General features: G+C 45.0%; 1 protein-coding gene across 9 annotated transcripts in view; it reads left to right on the forward strand.

The window, feature by feature from the left end:
• The window catches only part of Sorbs1 (sorbin and SH3 domain containing 1), a 223,078-nt gene that overhangs the window by 41,937 nt on the left and 155,327 nt on the right, over positions 1-25,814 (forward strand). For all 9 annotated transcript variants that reach the window (XM_052186298.1, XM_052186305.1, XM_052186356.1 and 6 more), the window contains 2 exons: positions 21,166-21,250; positions 24,748-24,838. In XM_052186298.1, the coding sequence (XP_052042258.1) occupies positions 24,790-24,838 (49 nt within the window). In that variant the 5' untranslated portion in view covers positions 21,166-21,250; positions 24,748-24,789. The remainder of the gene's footprint in view (positions 1-21,165; positions 21,251-24,747; positions 24,839-25,814) is intronic.

Genomic DNA, 25,814 nt, shown 5'->3' on the forward strand with positions numbered 1-25,814 from the left:
TCCTTGTAAGAATGCGTCTTGCTTTGTCTGGTCTTTGCCCTTAGCCTAAAGTAACTTTCTGATTTATGCTAGTCCTTGCTAATTTTCATGGCCTGTTGCATTAGGGTGACTTGTTTTTAGACGGAAAAACAGTAAATAGAACCGCAGGCTCAAGACGGAGCTGTAAGAATCTTTCTAAGGGCTCCTGTCTGGCTCGAGGAGGTGTCCTAGGTCCTTAGGGCTAGGAGCCTATGCCATGGCGGTCCACATCTGAGCTTGCTTTTCTTCCCGCTGCCCTGCACTGCTGTGGCAGAGATCCTGGCTTCCTTTTGCTTTTCTTGGCTGCATGGGGGTGTGGCCAGAAGAGAGAAAAGGCCTTCTGTGCCTCAGATTGATGGAGCCAGTGAGGTGCAAGCGAACTGGCCGACAGCAGCATGCTTCTCAGATTGTGTTTGAAATGGGTTGGGACTAACACTTGCTGTGAAAACATTATCAGAAATCTGCAAAATCAACACTCTTTCTTCCCGGTAAACATGAAAGGCTTGGCAGTTGCACGGCCCTCACACGTGTTCAGCCAACTGCCGTTCAGGACATTGCGCCTCCCTCTGTGGCTTATGGGTGCTAATTTAAGCCAGGATTGGCATGCCAGTCCTTTGCTGGCTAGAGCAGTGCTTTGAAAAGCAGTGCCAGTTAATGGTGTAGTTGAACTTCCCTGTGGTACATATCCTCCATCTGGAGTCATGAAGACCCGGCCTCTTGTACGGGGTGGGGGTGGGGGGTGTGGAGTTGTGGGGGAGTAAATTCTGGTAATCTCTTTCCATCAGAACTCTCACCCTTCTAGTCACCCTATAACCTCTGTAATTCAAGAGGATTTATTTGTCAGAAAATCAGCTCTCAAGGTATGAAACAAATCCAAAAAGGACATTTGCCATCATGTGAAAACGCGTATGTTCCTGCTGCTCTTTGGGAATAGACCTCTGTGACTTCTGTGCCCAAGGAAAACTTAATTTGGAAACATAATGGCTTATTTCTTTCAACCAGAGCTATCTCTTGGCTTTCTTGGAGTAACTACTCTGGGATCTTTGAACTGCCTGTTGTATGCCTTCATGCACCTTTCTCCCCTTTTAAATACCTTCATCAGGGGATGGGCTGGGAGTCATTGCCAAGAAGATCACAGTCAGTGCTCCCCAGTAAGTCCTCCCAGTCAGTGCTCCCCAGTAAGTCCTCGCAGTGTGAGCTTTGCCAAGTCCGTTACAGTCTGGTTTAGTCTTTCCCTTATTCCCTCCCTCCCTTCTTTCCTTCTTTCTTTCTTTTGCCCAGGCTGGCCTTGAACTTGTGACGGACCCTCTAGCTTCAGCCTGTCAGGCGCTAGAGTTACAGGTGTACACCTCAATGCCTGTCTCACAGTCCTTTCCTGACATGGACTGAAGGTTGTGCTACAGGTACTACACAGTGTGTTTATTGATGCAGTAACATCTGACCGAAGACCCTGGTAGGAGCCCGTGGCACTTGGAGGTAACGGTACAAGTAGATTCGGAACTTGTTGAACTAGCAGGTGAGATTGGCTTCTTTAGTGGTCACACTCCCGGACTTGCAAAGACCAAGGCTTTGTATGAGACACATTAGTGCTCTGAAAGGCAACTGTGTGAACTGCACAGATTTCTGAGACAGATAAACAAAGAGAAAGGGAGGAAGAGAGAGAAGGGAGGGAGAGAAGGGAAGGGAGGGAGGGGGAGGGAAGAAGAGAGGGAGGAGGGAAGGAGAGAGAGAGAGAGAGAGAGAGAGAGAGAGAGAGAGAGAGAGAGAGAGAGAGAGAGAATTAGTTTTAGAGTCATTAGTATGGTAAAAGCTCTTGTAAGTCTAGCATCTAGATTACCAAAATATCCTAAGCTGGATGTAGTGGTGCATGCCTAAATAGCTCTACCATTTAGGAAGTGAGTGGAGGCAGGGGGATAAGGAATTTAAGGTCATTCACGGCTATACAATGAGTCTGACATCAGCGTGGGTTACATGGGTGAGATCCAGTCTCAAAGTGAAAGAGTTCTATGTGTGGAGGGTAAGGATGACCTGACTTTGAAAGAAGCTTGCGGGTGGGGTGCAGGGCGGGGCGTGGAGAGAACCAGGCATTTGGAGTGATCAGAAAGGAGTTGTGAGCCTGAGTGTGAGCACTACCCCCTCCCCTCCCAGACCGTAAGGCAAGCCCCTCTGGGCTTAGTTTGGATTTCCCTTCTGGGTCGATTGATGATTTCTCCACATGAGTGATGCTTGGGCTGGTGCCCCAGAAGCCACACAGATTTGGCTGACACTAGTTAATCCCCTTATTTTCCCTGGTTTCTCTTGTCAGAAATGTTCCTCACATGCCCAGTGATTCCCCCAGCTCTGTGCTGTGTCTCCCGGCAGGGGTTAGGCTTTTCTGTTTGTTGTTTGTTCTTTTTTAATTCTCTGATGGTTTCCCACTCAGGCCTAGGCTTCAAGAAGGGAGCTGCCTTTACTATTAAAGATAAATCCAGCCGGGCGGTGGTGGCGCACACCTTTAATCCCAGCACTTGGGAGGCAGAGGCAGGTGGATTTCTGAGTTCAAGGCCAGCCTGGTCTACAGAGTGAGTTCCAGGACAGCCAGGACTATACAGAGAAACCCTGCCTCGAAAAAACCAAATCCAAAAAAACCAAAAAAAAAAAAAAAAAAGATAAATCCCCCAAACAACAGCAGAACCCCATGGCCACGTTAGCTTAAGGAAACGGGTGCTCAGAGTACAGTGCATTCCAGTTTTAAACCCCAGGACATCTGACTTTACTTCGCAGACATAAAAAGCAGCATGCTATGTCCTAAGCCCTGCAGTGTATCAGGTTAGAATGGCGGGACCCACAGGAGAGGGGAATAAAACAGGAAATCAGGGTGTGGCTGAGGAAAGCTAATGATGGCGGGGTGAGTTCTTACTGGGAGAGATAAAAAAAATTGTGCTAGAGGCTTCCTATCAGAGCCAGAAAGCAGTACAACTGGGATGAAGCCAATTTGCTGTAAAGATCCCACCTCGTTGCTGCAATTTATAGATCCAAATTCTTTAAAAGAAAAAAAAAATCACACCATCACTTTGGAAAAAGGATTTTCTGGTTGTTGCTTGCTTGCTTTTGTGACTACCCTGCGCAGGCCTATGTTTGTAGAATGAATACTTGACATTGGCTGACATTGGTAGATGAAGCAAAGGTCCAATTTATGTACTGTGCTTCCACATAAAACAGTTCCCCTGTCACCACAGAAAAGCAAAGGCCTTATTGTTTTGGGGCTTGTTCAGCGAGCTTGTGTGTTTCCATATGTGGATGTCCATGTGAACAGGAGTGTAACGTCTCCCCCCACTTTTCTGTCACGGAGGGGGGGATTACTTGCTAATTTTTCTAGACAATGAAAAATACTGCCTTATTCAGGAGGATCGCTAAAATATGGTGCTGTTGGCGGGAAATGGGGTAAATAGTACTTAAATAGCATTTCTGAGTTACTTTTAAATGGCCAGAGCTAGAAAACATCTGTGCTCGTGGTGCCATTAGCCTTTCGACTTCCTTTCTTCTCTTCTTTCAAATGTTTTTCTTGGAGCTGGAGAGATGGTCCAGTGGGGAGGAGTCCTTGTTGAACAAGTACAAGGACCCATGTTCAGATCCCGACACCTACAAAAAAAGGCCGGATGTAGCCATGCGCATGAGCCTGTAACCCCAGCACGTGGTGGGCACAGGCAGGAGGATTGCTGGAGTTAACTGGCCTCCAGCCTAACCCCAAGTTCAGTGGAAGTTTCTTGTTTCAAGGAAATGAGTGACAGAGCAGGACCAGAGGCCTTCCTCTGGCCTCCAGGAGGGTACACACTCACCTCACCCCCTCAGAGTTACACATTCCTCTAGTTTTAGGAATCTTATCCGCGGTGCCTCCCTGCTCTCCTGTAGCACCTTGATTCCTCAGGTGTATCTGTTTTAACTTCCTTTTTCTTTTCCTTTTTCTGAGACTGTGTTGCCCTGTGTAATGGAGACCTGGAACTTGCTCTGTAGACCAGGCTAACCTTAACTCACAGAGATCTGCCTGCCTCTGCATCCCGAGGGCTTGGATTAAAGGCTTGCACCACCACTGCTTGGTCTGTTTTGTATTTTTATTTCCGCATTTAAAAATAACTTCTTTGTCTTGCTACTTTGAGGACATTAGCTGTTGACGCCCTCTGTGGAGCCTGAGGGGTTTGGCTTTTTTCCTTCTTCTCCTCCCTGTCTACCACTAGCTTTTGTTTAGGGAGGGAGAAAAATCCTTTCTTGCTTTTATGAAAGTTATGAGTGTCACGCCTATTCTGAGGGGACAAGGGTTCGTTATGCGGAGAAGCATTTACAGCCTTTGACCTTTTGGGATTTTTTTTTTTAAGTCAGTTTTAAAGTCTGCTCCAAAATTCTAACTTGCAGGTTTGAATTGGCCCCTGCTTAGCTACCAGTTCCATCCACCAAGGCCAGGGCCTTCCAATCGGGATTAAAGTTAAGGCACCTCTGGGGGTTGTTTTCCACACTAAATTATGAACACAGATCCATTTTATTAGTTTTGGCTTTTGTCATAAAAGCAGAATGTGAAGGGAATACATGGCCCTAGTCAAGTGGTTATTGGACTCCGGGTCACCTGTGGGGGTGGAGGGTAAGAAGGTACCTTCCCTGAGCTTTTAACTACAGGATACTGTCAAAATGCTAGCCTTTGTATTTGGCTGGTGGTGTGCAGGACTTGTGAGCAACAGGAAGATGCCAGGGTCTTGAGGACCCAGCTAGAATCTGCATGGAGTCCTAATAATGCCACCTTTGCCACAGGGCTGCCCACAGTCCAGGCTTTAGGGTAGAGCTTGTGAGCTATTTCAGTCAGCTGACGTCTCACTTGGTTCCAGGACCACCCCCAGCCATCTCTGAATTCTTTGTCTCCAGAGTCCATTCCTCCAGGCTTATCCTGTTTCCTTTAGGCTCCTGAGTGGCTCCCACTGCCTGTCCTTAGCTTGTCTATTTATGGCCTCTCTGGGTTCTAAAGAAGCTCCCACTGGGGCTTATGCCAGTGAACTTACCGTCTTTGCCATTCTTGAGGCATGAGAGAAGCCAACAGGGGCAATGCCCTGTGCTTTCCCTTGTAAAATGCTCGAAGACTGGGAATCTGCTTGTAAGGACACTTGGAAGCTACACCGTCAGTACAGCTCTGTGTAGCACCAAAGGTTGAAAAACGTCCTAGTTAGGAAACTGTTCTTCCTGTTCTGGCAGGAGTGGTATCAGGTAAATGGTAGGCACGATAGAAGATGTCAACGGGGGTTGTCCTGCACCACGAGTAGACTCGCATGGCCTAGATGAGCAGGCTCCAACTTTTTGCCATGTGCACCTCCCTAGTCTGACTTGAACTTACAGGATCTTGTGTCTCATTAGTGCAGAGCAGTGCATTGACCTATTTTAAGGAAATCGTCTCCTGGAGCTTCGTTCCATTCTTGAAAAGCACCACACTCTGCCTTTATTCTACACAAGTATCAAATGGTGACATGTAATAGCCCGGGCCACCGACTGTGTGACTCAGTCCCCTGTTGTTTCTTTGTGTCTCACTTTGTTTTCACAGATCTCCCTGTATGTGGCCATCTGTGTGTGCGTTTAATTTTAAATCTTTTTAGAAGAAAGATTTTTAAAAGGGACCAGCTCAGGAGTTGAGAGATTTTGCAGCTCTTACAGAGAACCTCAGTTCAGTTCCCAGCACCCACGTCAGGCAGCTTCAACTACTTATAACTGAAGCTTCAGGGAGTCTGCCACCCCTGACCTCTGAGGACACCTGCACTCACACGCACACATTCACGCGCGTGCGCGCGCGTGTGTGTGTGTGTGTGTGTGTGTGTGTGTGTGTTTACACATATAATTTATTAAAAAGAAATCTTTAAAAAATATTAAATAGAAAGCGTACAATGGTAGCTTTAAATGGCATCCTGAAATTGAATGTTATGATATATGCATTTTAGTAATCTTCTAGGAGGAACAGGCCATGCTTGGGGTAAGGAAGCTTTTGGCTTTGGGGTGAAGGGACCAGGTAATGGTTCAGAGAAGGCTCTCAGGATGACAGGGACTCACTTGGAGTCAGTCCATCTTTCGTTCCAAGTGCCAGTGACCCGCTCAAGTCCCCATGAACTCTAAGGCTGGTGTTGGGGACCATGTCTTATAAATTTAGGAATAGGTGTATTTCAGTACTTGGTAAAGGTGACCTTGACCCTGTATGGTGGCACAGGACTGTAACAGCACTTAGGAGGTGGAGGCAGGAGGATCTTGAATTCTGAATTTGGGATTAGCCTCAGCTAAATCCTAGAGCCTGTCCATAAACACTCCTGATAGACAGCTGTTTGGTGCTCTCTAACTTGCCCAGGGTTTATCTTAGTCTTCTTATCCTAAGATACCTGTAACTGCTGGAAAAAAATCTCTGAGGCACAGTTCATCCGAAGGTGAGCATTGTTCTTCCCATTGGTGTGGCATAAACTGGGTTGGAAATGGTTTCATGGGGTAGCATCAAAGGGCGCTGTTATAAATTCCTATTTTCTAAGCAACCACTGTGTTATGGAAAGGTTTGGTTTTATTTTTCTTCTTCTCTATGATTTTGATTTATGTGAGTCTGATAGGATGGTATCAGTGACATTAGGAATAATTAAAGCATATTTTGAAATTCCATCTTAGCGAGGACCCAGCTTTGTGCCAAGGTACACATAAGAGGTTTGGATTTTAAAAAAATATTTTCAAAAATGCTCCTTTGAAATGGTAGAGACTTTGATACTGAAAAAACATCATTTTAGTGGGCGGGGTTCTTTGTGTGTGTGTGTGTGTGTGTGTGTGTGTTTAAGACAGAGTTTCTCTGTGTAGCCCTGGCTGTCCTGGCACACGTTCTGTAGCCCAGGCTGGCCTCAAACTCACAGATAACCACCTACCTCTGTCTCTGCTTTCCAAGTCGTAGGATTAAAGTCATGTGCCACTGCCTGGCTGGAGTTCTCGTCTTGATGCTCAGAGTTAAAACTTCTTAAATAAGGAGTGCCCGTCATATATTCTGAAGGTTTCCAAGGGTATATGAGGCAATATCTGACACATGTGTGCCTACATTCGTGCTGTGGGGGCGATTATGCACTTGCATTATCTCCATTTGCCTGCCAGTCTTAGGCTCTTCCCGACTTTTACTGCTTCTATCGAATCTTTGGAAATGTTTGCTGTCTTCGGAAACTCAGTGTGACATTCAGTTTTTTAATAAAAATGATTTGCCTTCAGGCTAGAGCTGAAGGGGCAGGGGCAGTGCTAAATTAACATGTTAGCATGGAAGGGTGGCTCTGTGTGTTTATTGTGAGACTTCCCTTGTTTTCCTTGCTTTCTGTGATGAACATGACTTTCTTTTGTATCGGAAAGAAACTGTTTTTGTTTCGTGAAAAGCATCGAGTCCTTTTGAATCCATTCTCAGTCTGTCCGAGGGTTAGCAAGGTGGAGAATATGGGAGGGATAACAGATGGGACCGAGGACATAGGGAGCCAGGGTTGCCATGGGAACGGCATCGCCAGCTTACTGTCATCAGTGATGTCCTTTTGTTGTTATTTTTGTGCTTATTTACTTCAAAACACCCTTTGCTTTGAGCATTATTTATTAATAATCTATCAGCTGTGGCTGGTCAGTCATAGATGTAACTGCGTGTTGGCGTTGCCTGACTCAGTTTAATGGAGGTGATACTGTTCTAGCTGAAAGCAGATGTGTGTGTGTGTGGTATTTGAGGTGGCCCTTTCTGCCTCATATGTCTTCTCTCTTCATTGCTGGCTGTGTGGGATTTTTCTGGGTCATAGACCCAAGTTTAAGGTGCTGCAGTTAAAGTGATTTTGAACTTGGGTCTCTGTGTTCCCATGGGCTGCTGTTTCTCCCTATCAACCTGCCTTGGTTTTATTTGCTTTTTTTTTTTTTTAATGCAATAACATTGAACAATCTAAACCTAGTAACACAGTCTTTCCATCATGCTAACCTTTGCCTACTGCATTCTTCCTTGTCCTCAGCATAACTGTGATGACAGCTGCCGCTAATCAAATGACCCATCTGTGTGTCAGGTACCATGATCAGTGCCTGTACCGATCATTTTATGTGATCCTTGTAACGCCCCCATGAGGCAAGGACAGTTAATCTCTCTCTCTCTCTCTCTCTCTCTCTCTCTCTCTCTCTCTCTCTCTCTCTCTCTCTCTCTCTCTCTCTCCTTTTAAGATTTATTTATTGTCTGTATATGAGTACACTGTAGCTGTACAGATGGTTGTGAGCTATCATGTGGTTGCTGGGAATTGAACTTTAGAACCTCTGTTCACTCTGGCACAGTTAATTTCTTCACCTCGGTTTTATCGATGGGGAAAATTGAGGCTCAGGCATTGCGTGCGTGGTTTGTTCGAATTCTTGAGGTTTGAAAGCAGCAGAGCTGGGATTTAAATCGCTCCCCAACTCTTACTGCTTTGGTACTTTTAGTCCTTCAGATCAGGACCTCAGTGTTGGGTCATCTGAACGCACCAGTCCACCATGTGCATCTGCTGTTACTCTGCTGCGTGTCACGGGCCCCCAGCACACGAGGTGACTAGATACCAGTGTGCTGGGAACGTTTTCTCTCACGCTCTGCCTGACTAGGTGTGAGCGGGAACTGCATGTGTGGGAACTGCATGTGTGGGAACTGAAGTTGGACTTGGCGCCTTCCTTGGTTGCATTCTTCTTTGGAACTGGGGCCTTAAGCAGTCCGGGGAGGCATTTCCCAGCCACAGCAATGACCCTTGCTTTGCCTCAGTCCAGTTTTTCAGAATGCTTTCTCCTTTGTCCTGTGGCTTCAGGGAGCCCAGAGAGCCTCTAATTCCTGTCTCCTGGAGAGATAGGAAGTCTTGGGGGAGGTGCTCCTTCTCACAGGATGGCCTTAGTTCCATGCCAGGGACAGGATGCTGAGTAGCTGGTTATACTTTTTATTGCACTGAGTGAGGGCTTTCTATCGGATGAAAACTTTGGTCTACTCTCCTAAAGATGACAACAGCCTTTCTGTAGTGTGTGATGTGCTAAGCACTGTTGTGTGTTATCCCTTCAGATCTTCATAACTCTATGAGGTGTTGGTCTTACTGTGTTCCCACTTCCTTGGATAAGGAAACTGAGGCAGTGAGGTAGAAACAATTTGCCCGTGGACAAATGTCTTTGCATATGACTTCAGTCCCAGTTTTAGCACTCTGATTCCTGAGTCACCATGTGTGTGACTTGAAGGTAGAAACTCATCTCTGCCCCAGGGCAATCTGCCTGTCAGAGAAGCAGAGGGAAGAAAGGCTGCTCTCATCCTCTCTTGTCTTCTTCTGTTTTCGGAGAACAGTTCGGTGAGTTAGTATGCCAGTTCCTAAGTGTCCTTGTCTCCCAGGGATCCTACATAGCGACCTACTTGGCATTTCACATTTGTTGGGGAGCCTGGCACTGTGGACTTCCCTCTGTTCTGCTCTTCTGTAGACAGGGAGGATGGGCTCTGGCCTTGCTTAGGATGAAGACATTCTCACCAAAGCGAGTGGAAGTCACTGCCCTTTTAATGTGCCTTCAGTGTGGCCCACAAGCAAAAAGTCTAGTGTGCCCATAGTTCCACTAAGATTAAGGGCCTAGAAATTGACTTGTGATCACCGACTGTTTGACCTTTAGTTTGAAGCCACAGTGAATATTTTCTTAAAGCTATCATCCACCAGTAATAGCAGATTTTCTCGTATTTCATATTCCTTTTCCTATCTTCCTTCCTCTCTGCCTGTCTGTAATTCCCACAGCAAGTGTTCTGAATATTATAGTATCGTGGAATGTCAGTCCTGCCAAAGAACTAAACACCTGTAGTCTGCCCTCCCTTTTTGGAGAACTAGAAACAGGACGAGGGATGCAGGAGCTTGCCCAGGTCCACAGCCCATCCACAGCAGCGCCAGAACCCAGATGGTCACCCTTCTCAGACCCTGCCCTTTATCTCATTCTTTAATTCCCTTTGCAAACAGATGCAGCAGGGAGCCACTTTTCCCTTATATGGCTGTGTGCTCTCTGCTTCTTCCTTGACAGCAGAGGCTGGGTCAGTTGAGTCTCTCCTTCCTCCTCTAACTGCCTCCCCCAGCATCTCAGTGCATGTGACGACGACTCCTCCTCCTCCGTGAGAAGACCCATCTCCAGAGTTCTGAATGATGTTAGGCTCTCAGGTCATGCCACGAGAATTGCTAACTTCTCAAACATGAGAGTAGATCCCTCCTGTAGCGTCCTAGACTTTCCTCTTTCTATAGGCTGGTTTCTCCCATATAGTATGGTGGTGAGTATAGTCAGGCAGAAAACTATTGGAAGCCAGAGTGCTATGACTGATTGATTAGTGGCTGCTTTGAGGTCCCTCTCCAGCAGAGATCTGTACAAAGAATACATTTCTAATACTTGGTCCGAGCTGGTCTGAATAGTGATGCTTGCAATGCCTAGGTTGTAGCTCACTGGCTCACTGCTCCTCCAGGCGTACCTCTGGGAATGTTCATGGACTTCTCCCCTAAGCGGAATTCCGTTGCCTAGTACTCAGCTCTCTGAGTTACTCTGCCTTCTAAGGACACCCGTCTCCTGCTTAGCTCCGTTTCTGGGCTTCCTCATATAGAGTCAGCGCAATGAGTAGAGGCTGAAACTGACTGAGAGGGTCAGAGTCCCACGTGAATGTTTGTAAACAATGGCTGTACTTGTTTCTGGAAAGTTCAGCACTTGTGTGAGAGAAGAAGCAGAAGCCAAAGGAGGTAGAAGGGAGAGAAGAGTCTTCGGAGAACAGACTGGGGTGGAGGTGGGATGGAGAACAGGGAGTCCTTGGAGAGCAGCACAGGCCAGCAAAAGGTAGACAGAGAAGTGTGGAAGACTTGAAAGATACCTTAATGTGCATCAAGAAATTAGACTCTGCTACATGGAAGCCTGGTTGTATCTGGGTTTCTCCAGCATGCTCAGTCAGGATGGTGGAGCTGACAGTTGAGTGAAATGCACTCATGAGGTCCCAGTGACGCCCTGCTGGAGGTCACAGTGACAGGCTGAAGGCAGACTGTCTGCCTAGTGTTCATGACAAGACTGGTTCCATCCTCAGTGTGTCATTGACTAGGTCTGGTGGTATGTACACTGCTATCCTTGTCTGAGGAGGTTAAAGGGAGGAGGATCAGTAACCCAGTAAGCCTTGACTATAGAAGGAGCTGGATGCCAGCCTGAACTGCACAAGACCATCTCAAAACAAACTAAACCCCAAAGCACAGAAATGTCATTTCCAGATTCAGTCGCTTCTTTCCTTTATATCCCGTCTACAAAAGCAGTTTGAGGTGATTTGGTTTTAGACAGAGGAATATGCCAGTTCATTCAGTTTTAGTGCTTACTCTCAATAGAAAAGAAATTTGCTTTAAGGAAAAGATTGAATTTCTAGGCCACATTTTAGTCACAAAAACATTCTTGGGGGGATACTTTAATTTTTGTTCTTTAAGAAATTGCTCTTTTGTCCCGATTTGAGGAGGGACTGCTTGGCTTAGATAAAGAGTGCTTTCTTCTGGCAGCCAGCCTCCTGGGGTCCAGTCGATCCGTGCATCCTTACTGCCTGTCTAACATTCATGTTCCATGATGACTCTTCTCCGAGAGGCTAAAGGCCTAGAATCTGCAGGCTGCTAGGACTTGCAGGTCTGTGCATGGAACCCTTTGTGTTGGCTCTGGGGACAGCAGGACCAGCACTTGTGTAGAAGGATGGCCTCCAGAGAGCTCTGGCAATGCTTGATGCCACTGGGTCACAGGTGAGGATCGAATGAGCATGTGCCCTGGGCTTCCTGATCAGGGCCACATAGCATAATCTTTTTTTTTAATTAAAAGATTTATTTATTTATTATATGTGAGTACACTATTGCTGTCTTCAGATACTGGATGGTTGTAAGCCACCATATTTGTTGGGATTTGAATTCAGGACCTTCGGAAGAGCTGTCAGTGCTCTTAACCACTGAGCCATCTCTCCAGCCCCCATATAGCATAATCTTGTAGTTAGCCTGCTTGCCAAACCATTAGGTGCCATCACACACACACACACACACACACATACACACGCACAGACAGTGTGTGTTTATGCTCACATGTATGTATTTTTACAGTGTTGTTGAATGAACCCAGGGCTTTGCACGTGCAAGGTAAGCTCTCTGCCACTGCAATATACTCAACCTCCCTGTCCATACTGTTTGATTACCTTGACAGCTTGTGTCAAGACAGGAAGAACCAGCTCCTTTCTTATATTTAAAACAATATCTAGAGCAGATACTCATCTCCTATCTAGGTTTAAGAGATCTTGACAGGCTTTGGCTATGGAAAGACTTGTGATCTGTTCCTTCCCTCTCTGCAGGCCACATGTCCCCTTTGCAGGCTGGTCTGTCAGACTGTTCACCAGAGAAGCCCAAGGCACTCCTAGTAGTACTGGACCCAGTTCCTTAGCTGTGAGTGACTCCTAGATTGAAACACTAAGAAGATGGTCTGATCTCTTGTGTGTGGTGTAGAAGGTGTCTGTATACTTTGTCACTGGAGAACCACTTGGTCATCTGCTGCTGTTGCTGTGCAGAACTGGGTGATAACTAAGAGATCAAAGTTTGTCCTTTTTAAAAAGCAGGGAAGAAGGAAGTATGTGTGAGTGCTTTCAGTTAGTTTCTCTTACGTGCTTCTCCTCAAACCCAAGCCTGGGGTATGGGATGTCTGGGAGATGGTTACCTTGCTTAGCATCACATAGCTGTTGGCTGTTGGCTTATGTTCTCTTTGCTATTATGCCTATGACCCCAACACTGGAAGTTTCTCTCCAGTCTGATTGTTCAATAGAATACGATAAGTAATATATGAGATGCTGGTAGTCACATTTACAAAGTAGGAACAGGTAAAGTCCATTTTAGCATGTTCTATTAATCCAGTATCCCAAAAAAATGATTTAACATGTATGGATCTGACCTACTTCTTCAGGATATATGTTATGGTTGTGTAGCTCAGTGCTCTTGTTGTTTTCTTGCCTGCCTTTGGGACACCTTTCTTCCTACTGGGTTGCATTGATGCTGACTAAGCAAGATATCCATCTTCCAGGTAGTTAACCTTTCTCCCTATGTGGGTCTGATATTAACATCTTGTATCTGGGGCTTGGGTTTGAGGGGAAGCAAGTAAGAAAAGATAACTGAAAACGCTCACACATCCATTCTTCCTTCCTCCCTGCCTTATCCAGCTTTGATGTGAGGGGCAGAAACCTGGTCTTATTGTAGCTTATTATGCCATACTTGGTTGATGCTTCTAGACGGCCTACTCCTTTCTGGGAACAGGGGAGATCTGCAGTTGCAATGTAATATATGAGAGAAGAATAAATAAGAAGGAAAAAAACCCTACAAAAATATCAGCGAGATATTTCATACTCAAAAATGTTGAGCCTTCGACTTCCACTGTATACGTTAGCCAGGCCTGCCTCAAGTAATACTGGTATTTCAGCTCTGCAGCCGTGTGAGCTAGTAGTTTCTCTACAAGTTAGCATGACTTCAGAATCTCTTGAGAAGAGATGTATTTTACCTGGCTACCCAGGTAGCAGGGGGTTGGTAGTTTTCCAGATGACTGATTTGCAAACACATGGGTCGGGGCCAGGCAGTCTGCATGTCTGTCACCTGAGGGGGATATTGAAATGTCTCCATCAGGCTGGACCCCCCCAGGCTTCTGTGCAGCCTAATTGGGACTGGCTGTATATCCCTTAGCCAGTCCCTGGGCAGTTTCACCCTGCTTCTCTGACTGTGCCTTACCCCTTTCCAGGGATTCTTGAAATTCACTCACTGTCTTTGAGGGGGAACGCTGGTGTGGTAGGAAGGGCAGGGAATGTGTGCGCTGCAGGCTCTTTCCCTCCCCTGCTAGACACAGCTGCAGTTTCTGATTTATCTAGATGTGATCACGTATTAATGGCAGAGAAGGCCCCTGCCAGGAAGGCAAGGTCAAGAAACCAACATATTTAGGGAGAACAGGATACTGTGTACTTAAGATGTGTTTTACTCTGGTGGTTTATTTAAAAAAAAAAAATGTGTTTGTTGACAGTCTAAGAGAGTTGGCCCGACAGAGCCACAGGCCAAGGGTATGAAGTCTCAAATATGTCAGAGGCCAGGCAGGTAGCTTTGGAGGAAGGCTAAGGTCAAACTGGGTAGAATGTTCTTTGTTTTCACAAAAATGTTGTGGTTGCCTTATTTAGTGGGGTGGGACAGACATATGACAGTCTTGGTCTTTCTTTTTCTGTTGATAGGGAAATATTTCTTTGAAGAGAAAACCAGTGCATGCATCATGATAAATGGCACCAACATGGGGCTGTGGGGTTGGACAGATGCCTGTGAACACTTAGACCATCTAGAAATGACTACTACTCAGTTCCATACAGCCGTGACCCTTGAGGCCTAACTTTGCCACATCTTGTTTTTTTTTTTTTTTTAAGAAAAAGCTACCCTGTAAAATTATAAGATATTTGGCTTAATAATTTTTTTTAAAAGAATTACAGACTGATAGAAAGTGGCAAAGTACCACTTCTTTAAGTGGTAACATTTAGGATAACTATATTACAGTGTTTAATTCAGGAAACTGACATTGCTACAATATATCCACATTGTTCTATAAACGCTCTTATAGATCCTTTGCACTGGGATTTCTTTGTTCTTGTTTGTGTGTGTGTGTGTGTTGTCCTGTGCAGCTTTATTATGTGTACCATTTGTATAATGACAGCTACAATTAAATATTTGGGAGCCAGGTGTAGTATACATGTAATCCCAGCACATGGGAGTTAGAAGCAGGAGGGTGAGGAGTTCATGTAGCCTGGGCTGTATAGTGAGTGCCAAGCTAGCAGGGTTCTACTGTGTTAGATTCAAGTATGAAGGTGTAGACACACACACACACACACACACACACACACACACACACTTGAATTTTACGTGGTTTGTGCAAATAATCGGAAAACTCTGTTGAGGTCCACAGTCCATGCCGTAGGCCTGGTAAGGCCCGATGAATCTGGCACTTTCAGCTTCTATTCTAACGAAGCCCTGTCCATCAGTGTCATCTCCATTCCCTTCTTCCCCAGCCTCTGGCATCCAGAGATCTATTCTCAGTGTCTGAGGGTTGTCTGCTCCGAACGTTTATGTAAATGGAATCATATAATAAGGTTTTGTTTTGTTTGTATGTTTCTGACTGGATGTTTTCATCTTACCAAGGAAGAGATTCGAGACCAGAGAGGGAAAATGGCCAAGCTAGCCGGGTGGAGCCAGGTAGCTCCCTGGTTCTGTGGCGGAGGCAAGGCTCTCTGTCCTCAACCCTTTGCACCCCAGCTCTCAGCCCCTCTCCGTTCAGTCAGCATGATGGTCACGGTTGTGATTTCTCTTAGGGAGGTTTGAACAAACACACTTAGCAGCAGGGTACTTCCTGTTGTGTGGAAGTTCTTCTTGGCACTGTAGATATGGGAATTGTACATCAGAAAACAAGGCGTGTGGTTCAGGTCAAAATTTATTTTTGTCAGATATCTACTGTGTGCCAGGCTCAGAACCAACAGGCTCGTGTTAGATTGGGTACTGAGTGTTAAGGGACACCCAATTAGGAAAATAGGAAGATGAAAGGTGGATTTTTAGATATTGATATAAGCACTGTGATAGTGGGGAAGGACACCAGGCCCAGGCTTGTGTGGAGGAAGCTTGAGGGTTAGAAGGAATGAATGGGCAGTGAGCTGGTAGAAGGCCGGTTAGACTTCACTAATGGGGTCTATAGCATCGCGCTGTAAGCTCATTAGTGGTGACTGAGGGTAACAGGGGATGTGAAGATGTGGTTCCAGGGGTGAGTTCCCCAGCTACCCCAGTCCATATCTGAAGTTCTCAGATGGTGTATGGTTGACTGGAGGCAGAGTAGGAGAAGCCAAATTTGATAACCGTGTCTCCATGGAAACCCCAGTCTGAGCAGTTAGAGTATACAGTAGAGGGTGTACAAGGGAGCCAGTGTCCAGGTAGTGACAGAATTGAAGAGTCACAGCTAAAGGCACCAGATGACTCATCCCAGAAGCCATAATGAAGCCATGCTAGGGAACGTGTCCAGAGAGCCCTCAGCCATGTCCCACTTGCCTGGTTACATGTCTGGCTCGTATTGAGCACATGTTATGAGCCAAGAACTGTTGTGGTCCTGGGTTACAGAAGTGAACATGTCAGATAAGGTCCCTGCTGTTTGAAGGAGATAAATGTGATAATAGTGGGTCATGGTAGGTTCTATTTGGAAAGGAGCCTTTGCTGCTGAGAGTAAGGTGTGGGAGTTGGAACTGGCCTTGGTGAAGAGGTAATGTTTCCTCTGAGCTCTCTGGTTTTTTTTTTTAAAGATTTATTTATTTATTATATGTAAGTACACTGTAGCTGTCTTCAGACACTCCAGAATAGGGCGTCAGATCTCATTACGGATGGTTGTGAGCCACCATGTGGTTGCTGGGATTTGAACTCAGGACCTTCAGAAGAGCAGTCAGTGTTCTTAACCGGTGAGCTATCTCTCCAGCCCCTCCTCTGAGCTCTTAGTACCGAGAATGTCCCATTCTCGGCAAGAGATAGGAAAAGAGGTTTTGTTATTTATTTTATTTTTTTATGCAGTAGAAATACAAATTCTATTACTACTAAATGCAAGTAGTATTAAGGTGCATGGAGCAGGTTATCTCTGGCCATTATGGTGTGCTTGGCTTTGTTGAGATGTTCTCAAGGGCGCCAGATCAGGTAGAATAGGTATCTGTGGAAGTTTGGTCCTAAACATACAGTCTTAGCGTGGGGAGAAGGGAAGAAACCATCAGCTTGGAGGAAGGAAACAAATGCATATTCAAGTAGAAGAAAAAGCGTAAAGTCACTCTGAATCATTTTAAGTAGGTGTGGTTTTATAATTTTTTTTAAAGGGAAGCTAAAATTATTATTTTATTTTTTGCTGGTTTCTAGCTAATTCTCTTATACTTTATAAGTATTGTGTCATTCAGAGGCCTTGGAAACATTCAGTTTTCCTCCTACTGAATTTGTAGAGTAGGTGGGAGAGCTTAAAAAAAGCTTAGGAAGACCCAGTTCCTCTGCCAGTGGGTGCTGGAGGAAGAGGTTGGGCCGGCACAGGGACTGAGTGGAGAGAGCTATACTAGTGCGGAGCTCATGGAAGCCTCAGTGGAGGTCAAGCCCTTAGGACGTTGGCATCAGTGATAGCCCCTGTGATCTCAGGAATCCCTTTCAAGGTTCAAAAGGGGTTAATTTTGCAAGTTGCAAAGCGATCTTAAGTAGGATAACCAATGCAGTGTGATATGCAAGCAAGCCAGAAGGATGAGTCCTGGGATTTGTTTCCTTTCCAACCTGGTTGGTTGGCCTTTTCTCTCTTGGGCTCTGGATTTGTTGCTGGTAGGAGAGAGAACTGTGCCGTGAGCTTGGCAAGAGAGCCAGGCCTTGTATTAAGAACAGAGAGAGAACAGCCAAGTCTGGCGGGGTGGCATGACATTTGGGGCATCTTTGTCAGAAATCAGAGTTTTGAGGTACTTTTTTGGGATATGTGAATTGCTGTCAAACTTGGGATGTGAAGACAACAAGCAACACCAATAAAAAGACAAAGCAGAATGGGACAGACGCTTGTCCGTCTATGGGCTGGGGCAAAATGCAGTGTGAAAGTAAAGTGATCTGTGCCGTGGAGGAGCTGCACATACGGTTTCTGAAGCCATTGGGCGTGAGGGCTCTCCTTAGGCCGGTATGACGTTTGGTGGGAATGAGGGTAGCTGAGATGGATTTGCAGCAGCCAGTACTGCTCTGCGGTCTTGGGATAGAGTGGAGAAGAAGAGGCCTCAGATGAGGGAGGTGAAGGCTCAAGGTTTTTAGCCTACAACAAAAGCTGCCACACCTTTTAAGCACTGGACTAGAGAAGTGTCTTGTTTTCGGCCAGGATGTGTTAGAATAGTAGGAACACAAATGGATCCTTTGAGAATTGAGGACTACCAGAAGGAGCAAAAGTCCCTTTTCTTTAGCCAAACTCACCGCCCTCCCATACACCACTGTTTGTCCTACTAAACTTGATATCTGACTCAAGTGGAAGTTACTTAGGTTGGAGTGGGATTCCTGGGAGAGTCTCTTTGTTTTGTTGAAGATAGTGAGGCTTGTTGCTTGGCCTATTGTTGTAGAAGGTTGATCTTGGCCAGCTGTGGATTTCTTGGGATCCTGGGAGTGTCTCCTTGTTTTGTTGGAGGATAGTGAGGCTCAGTGCTTGGCCTGTTGTTCAAGAAGGTTGACCTTGGCCAGCTGTGGATTTGTCAGGTCTTGGCTTTCTGAAGGTCACCTGCTAGCACCTGGTGATAGAAGGGAGACTTCCTCTCTAGGCTGGTCCATTCAGCAAAGCAGCGTGCTCCAATCCATCATCTTTGTGACACATACATTTACTTTGCCATTTTTGGCTTGGGATGGCTCAAGCTATTACATGACCGCAAAGTGGAAATCTGCAAAGAGAAGTACTCAGCTGGCTTGGCACATCTCCACACATTGCACTCATCTGCAGTGCTCGCCCTTTGATGGGCAGGAGGGACCTGGGCAGAATGCTTATGTCCCGGATCTGTTCCTCGAAGGCCATTTGATGTCTGGAGATGTGCAGATTCTTTGTCCTGCTGGTGGGAGACCTGCACGGGTATGTAGGGATGCAGGTCTGCTGTTGGGACTAAGCAGCCGTCCTTTCAACTGGGAACACATAGACTGGGTGTATGCTGCGGAAGAGAGGGGGGCCTGCCTCACGTACCTGGTTTCCATTCCTACTTCCGGCATTCTTTACTTAGTGGAGTTAAGTACGCAATGGCTGTCGTCTGTCGTCGTGGGGTAGGAATGAGATGGACATACTGAGAATGGATATATCTCCTATAAGCAGTATTCTTGGTGCCTTCCTGGAAGATGCTTAAGGAATGACCTTGATTATTTTGGAGCTTCTGCACTCTTGGGTATCCATCCTCAGCTGGGTGCTGGGATCTGTGTTTCCCATAAAGTGGGAGGCTTTGGCCTGCCAAACCAAAAATAAAATTATTTTTATTATAGTCTCTTTAGGTCTCCAGGTGATTTTCATTTTCAGCTAGATTTTAAAACAACAACAACAACAACAACAACAACAACAACAACGTCAAAACAAAACGTGCCAAACAGCTGTGTCCCAGTGAAATTCTGTCCACCATTCAGGGGCCTGTGTCCTGTTCCCTCCTACTGGCCTTAGACTGTGTATGTGCCGTGCTTCATACCAAGTTCCTGCAAATGATGTGTTACATTATCCAAGGCTAGGGTTAAGTTTTTGTTGGTTCTGGTTGTTTTTCTTTGTGTGAGTTGTTGTTGTTTAAGAGCCACAAGATCATAAGAGACCTGGACAGAGCTAAAATAGATGGCTTTTCAAATGTCCTCGCTTTTGCCTGCAGTGTCCCATGGGCTGTGTACCTTCTCTTTTTTGCCCTTCTCCCATCCAGGGGTTGGAATTTCCCCAGTCTCTGTTCATGCTAGGAAGAAGTGTCTCTGCTTCTGCCGCACTCGGTGCTCCCGCTCAGTGCTCCTGCTCCGTGCTCCCACATCTTCTGAGCACTCCCATTCAGAGTGTCCAGACCAGGCCTTTTTCTCAGGACAGCTCAAGGGCTGTGCTGACTTTGTATCTCTGTCACCTCACCTTGTCTGGTATGGAATGGAGCTCAGTGAACAAATCAATACATTCTTTGAGAGAATGATATAAATAACTCTTCCACCTTAAAGCTGAAAGCCGCTTATGCATTACAACGCCGGTATCTTTATACATATGCATATATAGTTGTCTCCTGTTTGTTTTCCTGTGAATGTGCTAGGGATAAAACCTAAAGCCCTCCACCTGCTAGGCAAGTGATCTCTGTCTTCAGCCCTTAGATTTCGCTTCAAAAATTTATTTTTATTTGTGAGTGTTTGCCTGCATGTGCGTATGTGTGCCATATTCATGCAGTACCTATGGAGGCCAGATGAGGGCCTCTGTTTCCCTGGAGTCGGAGTTACAGAGGGTTATGAGTTGTCCTGTGGGTGCTGGGAATTGACCCAGGTTCTCTGCAAAAGTAGAGAAAAATGAGGACTGTGAGGAAAGAACGTCACGGTTTTCTGTGTGGAGTTTGTAGTTATGATGGGTGACTGCTGTTGACTACCAGGTCATCATGGTCTGATGTGAATGTTGCCTGTGTTTATAGATTAACTGTGGGTTTCTCTTCCCACCCCCCAATTCTCAAATAATGACTTAGAGGCTAAGAATAAATGCCTAGGCCGTAAGCTAGGTCTTCTCTCTGACTAGCTTGTAGTCTATATTAACTTGTTTTTACTATTCTGTGTCTGCCACAGGGTAGTTACCACTCCTCAGTTTTGTATGTCTGGTCAGACTTTCTGAGTTTGGTTGGGGAATCTTCCTGCCTGAGTATTTCCCAGGGTGGGTGTGTCTATCTGTCTGTCTGTCTGTCTCTGTCTCTCTGTATCTCTGTCTTTCTCTCTCTGTCTCTCTGTATCTCTGTCTTTCTCTCTCTGTCTCTCTGTCTCTGTCTCTCTCTGTGTCTCTGTCTCTGTCTCTGTCTCTCTCTCTCTCTCTCTGGATGTCACACCTTATAATCCTCCTCAGCTTAATGGCCATCAGATTTTTACTGACAGGTGATACTTCCACACAGTAAACAGAGATTATCCCTATATACAGATCTTCTTATCTGTTTGGTTTTTAAAGAGGAGCCAAAGTGTTAAGTTTATCATCATCATCATCATCATCATCATCATCATCATCATCATCAGCAGCAGCAGCAGCAGCAGCAGCTGCAGCAGCATAATCATGGTCATCATCATCTTAATTTATTGTGTGTGTGTGTGTGTGTGTGTGTACATGGAGGTCAGAGGACAACATTTGAGAGTGAGGTCTCTCATTCCACTGTGGGTTCTGGAGATTGAACTAGTTGCTCAGGCTTGTGTGACAAGAAATGTTTCAGGTCTGAGATGCCTGAGCTTTTCTGTGGTATTTCTGAGTTTTAGCTTCAGTCTCAGGATGCCAGGGTACAGGAAGCAGGTGCAGTGTTGTGTCTTCGCAGACTGAGGGGTTGCCCAGCAGTTGGGTTGAGATGAGCCTGCTGAGGTAGGTAAGGCCCAGGGTTTACTCAGAATGTTTTATGTATTGTTTCAGGAGTTGGCATCCATTGGAAGACTCTGAGATCCTCTCTGCCCAGAACTCCAGGACCAATGCATCTTCCCACTGCCTTAAAACACTGGTGAATACATGGTTTTGTTTTCTGTTTTCTCCTATTGCAAGGGAGGGAAATTGGCCACGCACTGTGATTTGCAGATAGGATGTTCTTCTGTTTTCCATGGAAGAGAGGGTTGGTGTGTTAGCTAATTTTCTATTATCTGATAAAACACCATGGGCAAGGCAGCTTCTAGAAGGGAGGCAGGGCTTATAATTGCAGAAGAGTAAGAGTGCATCACAGTAGGGAATCATGGCAGCAGGTGGCAGGCACAGTAGCAGGAACAGCTGAGGACTCCCACCACCAACTAGAAACAGAGAGAGTGAACTGGGAATGGCATGTGGCTTTGAAACTTCAAAGACTGCCTACACTGACATACTTCCTGTGGCAAAGTCACAATTCTTAAGCCTGTCCACACAGTTCACCAGCTGGGGACCAAGTATTCCAGCATCCAAGCCTCTGGTAGACACTCATTCACACCACCACAGCTGAGTTTAGGCATATCTAGGTTCTGCCAAGTTTACTGTGGGATCTAGAATAATTGTGTGATTTCTGGGGTTCCAAACAGCAAAGTATATCTTGAATTGTTTACACTTTGGGGTTGCTTGCTTTGAAGGCTGAAGGAGATAATATATGTGAAAATACTTCTGAGAGAGCGAGGTGTTAGGCAGGTACAGTGTAACACTGTGGGCTTCCGAGATACCCTGCAGATCACTTCTCTCTCTCTCTCAGACACACTTTACCTTAATTATGTACCCTTTTCTAGTGTCCCAGAAATGGCTTGAAGAGACAGCTGCTACAGGCAGGTCACTGAGGCCAGGGCTAGATGGAGTTTTCCTGTCTTGATTTGTGATGCCCATGTCCTTCTTTACCTGCTGTCTCAAGAGACAAGACTCTAGAGCCTGCCATATCTGAGTTCACTAGCACATTAAAATTATCCTCCCATGTGTACAGGTTGGTAATGTGGGGTTTAAATACTTGTTTTCTGAGATCTCTAGGGTGGTTCGGTAAGATATTTACATTTTTTTTAAGTTTCTTACTACCACTCTAGCTCTGTTTTATTTTCCATATATATGGAAAATGTGTGTGTGTAAATTATTCTTTCCTTTTTGTTGAAAATATTTTTTTCATACAAAATATTGTGACTTTATTTTCCTTCCTCCAACTCCTCGAAGGTCCTCCCCACCCACCCTAATCCATGCCCCTCCTCTCATCAGAAAACAACCAAAGCATCTACAAAGTCGCAAAATAAGACAACAACAAAGAAATCAAACCAGAATGGGAACACACAAAAAAGTAAAGTGCCAAAGGAAAAGCACAAGAAAGTCACACAGCGACACTCATGTATCCACACAGAAATTTTATAAAGACACAAAGCTGGAAACCATAATATATAAGCACAAGACCTATAAAGGTTAAAAAAAAAGAAAACAAAAATGCTCAGACAAAGCATAATGAGACAAAAACTTCCTAAAAATCCCATTTAATTCACTTTGTATTGGCTATCTATTGCTGGGTACAGATGGTTTAAGTATGGTTTATATACCCAGTGAGACTCAGTGAGAGGTAACTAATTTTTCCTTTGCATAACTCTGTCTGTGGTTGTTTATTTAATTTTTTATTTAAGGTGAATGCATTTCACAATTACCTTTATGTTTAATTTGTGATCAAATCATTTCACGTGCCACAAATATTCTTGGGGAGAAACGTGTTCAACCCAGGAGGCAAATGTCCTGTTTCCATAGCAACTGAGAGAAGTAAAATCCACACCCATAGCAACCTTGTGCACAGTGCTCGGATGGCAATGGTCACACAGGTGATAGCCAGTGCACTTTGGAGGTGTCCTGTAAACTCCTGAGGACAAGGACTATAGGTGCCAGGGAAGCGGTGTGAACCATACATTTGATTTTGGCCACTTTGTAAAGAAATCTGACCTGTTTAATGTTACTGCCTGGTCAGCTTCCATCACATAGATCAAGTACCCTTGTGGTCCAGTAAGACAACTAACTTCTAATGATGCAACCACTGGAAGAGCTCGGTGGGAGCTGTGGTTGGTTGAAAGAAAGGACATTTAGTTGGGACAACCAGGCCTCGGGTTAGGGACCCAACTCACCCACAGAGGCTGGTTTTTTAATCTGCTCTCAAGAAACATATTGGACATTCTGGGTCCCATCTTGAATCCCATCAGGTAGAAAGAGAGAATTACAGTGGAGTCTTCAGGGAAGCAGGTGGACATTTAATCTATCCAGCAAGCGTATGTGTGTATGCATGCTCTATGTAAATTTTGTTAGCATAGAGGATAGATATCTGCCCAGTTCTTATGCTATTTAAAGTTTATTATGAATATAAAGTTTGTGTCTGTCTTTTATTGGAGAGCTAAATAGACAAAGGTGGGATTAAAAGCTGGTGTCTAGCTGGTCTAGCTGGTGGAAGCGCTTGCAGTGTAAGCCTGACAGCCTAAGCCTGATCCCTGGAACTCACTCAAAGATGGAAGGAGAGAACCAGTTCTACAGTTTTCCTCAGACCTCACACATGTGCCCCCAAGTGTCTATCATATGTACATACAAAATAATAATCAGAAAAATGGGTTATAAAGGACATCTTCCTCAAGGGGGTTTTCTTTGTTTTGTTTGTTTGTTTGCTTTTTTGGGAAAAAAATCAAAAAGGAAGCTTAGAGCTTCAGACTTCCAGACCATTTCAGAATGAATGCTGTGTAGGGAAGGGTAGCGGTGTGGAAAGAGTTAATTTTTCTCTCACAGTGTTCTCCTCAGTACTTCATGCTTTTCTCATAGCTTACTATGCTTTCCCAGGATCACAATAGCATCCCTTTTCATTTTCATTATCTATTAAAGTTCTCTCATCTCTTGGTCTGTACCTGTTCCTGCTCAGTTTATATTGATTGAAGCCATTACCTGTTCCCAGTACCTGTTGTCTTTTTCAGGTCTTCAAGTTTATTATTGATCTGTCACAAGGGGTGGTAACTTAAGTGTCAAAGTTTTGCATGTATGGGATATGACATTCCAGGCCAGTTTCTTCCTGTCTTCTGCTCCTGATTTCTGAAAAGATATTAGGGTATTTAATGAATATTTTATTTAACTGCTTTAGGCAAATAAGGATTTTAGGCTTGGTTTAGTTGCCATAATCTGGCTCACAGATAAGGCTATTTCAAGTGAATTTCACCACACCCTTTGGGGAGAAATCTTAATTTTTTTCATAGATTTACTTATTTTGTATTATGAGTTTTCTAGCATGTATGTCTGTGCACTATGTGCATGCCTGGTACCTATAGAAGGTCAAAAGAGGGCATAGGATCCCTTGGAAATGGAGTTACAGGTGTTGTAAGGTACCATGTGGGTGCTGGCAACTGAATCTAGGTCCTCTGAAAGAGCATCAAGTGGTAAAATCTTTACTGCTGTAGCACACATTTTAAAATCTGGAATCCATCGTAGTTGCTGGTTTCTAATCGCAGAGTTCAGGTAGATTAAATACAATCCAAACTCTTTCTTGTTTTAACAATCTGTCAGGACTGAAGAGATGGCTCAGAGGTGGTTAGAAGCACTTGCTGTATGAGCACCAAAGCTGAAGCTGGCATCCCACAGCTCATGGAACAAGCTGGTGTGGTCTCCCCTTGTACATGCAACTACACTGTTGGGGTCAGAGACAGGAGGATCACTGGGGCTCGATGGTACCTGATTAGCTGGAGAAACACAAGTTTCAGATTGAGGAGCGATCACATTTCAAAAGAATTAGCTAGAGAGCGATAGAAGATGGTACCTGATGCTGTCCTCTGGCCTCTGTGTACCAATGTGTGCATGCGCCTGCACACATGTGCAGATGACACTTTTTCTCATCTTCACTCATCTGTCTTCTCTCATCTCTTCTCCTCCCTCCCTCCTTTCTATCTCCATTTTATTTTCTTATCAATGGAAACTGCTTCAGGTTCAGCGAGAGAGAGACCATCTCCCAGTCTCCCAGGTAGAGTGATGAGGACAACACTTGACCGTGTCCTTTTGGCCTTCAGGTGTGCATCTCATACTCCTCTCTCTCTCTCTCTCTCTCTCTCTCTCTCTCTCTCTCTCTCTCTCTCTCTCACACACACACACACACACACACACACACACACAGGAAAATGTTCACAATTTAGTTTGCATAAGTTGACGAAAAGGCGTAAGAGATGTATAAGAGGAGGTGTTACTTGGTGTCTGTTGGGTAGTTTCTGCAGTTTCATTGTCCAAAAGTATTTCTTAGGGCTGTAACTTTAGTCTGTTACCAGTGCAGTACATCTATTTTCTGGGCAGAACTCAGTTTGTGTAGCATTATCATTCTTAGATATTGATGTTTTTTTCAAGAGATTTACACATTTAATTTTACACTTTTTAAACAAGCAGGAAGTTCTTTCACATTTGCTGGCCATGTGTAGAAACAAGATATTTTCTCCCCTTCCATCTAGTGACAATTGCAAGTACAGATAAAGTATTTCTTGACTTTCTTTTTCTTTCCTGGTTTGGGGACATAAACATTAGGTTGTACTCAGGGTTGTCACTAGAACAAGGAGATTGACATTATAGCTAGTGATTACTGCCCATCATAG

Source organism: Apodemus sylvaticus, chromosome 1, assembly GCF_947179515.1.
Source record: "Apodemus sylvaticus chromosome 1, mApoSyl1.1, whole genome shotgun sequence".
NCBI lineage: Eukaryota > Metazoa > Chordata > Mammalia > Rodentia > Muridae > Apodemus > Apodemus sylvaticus.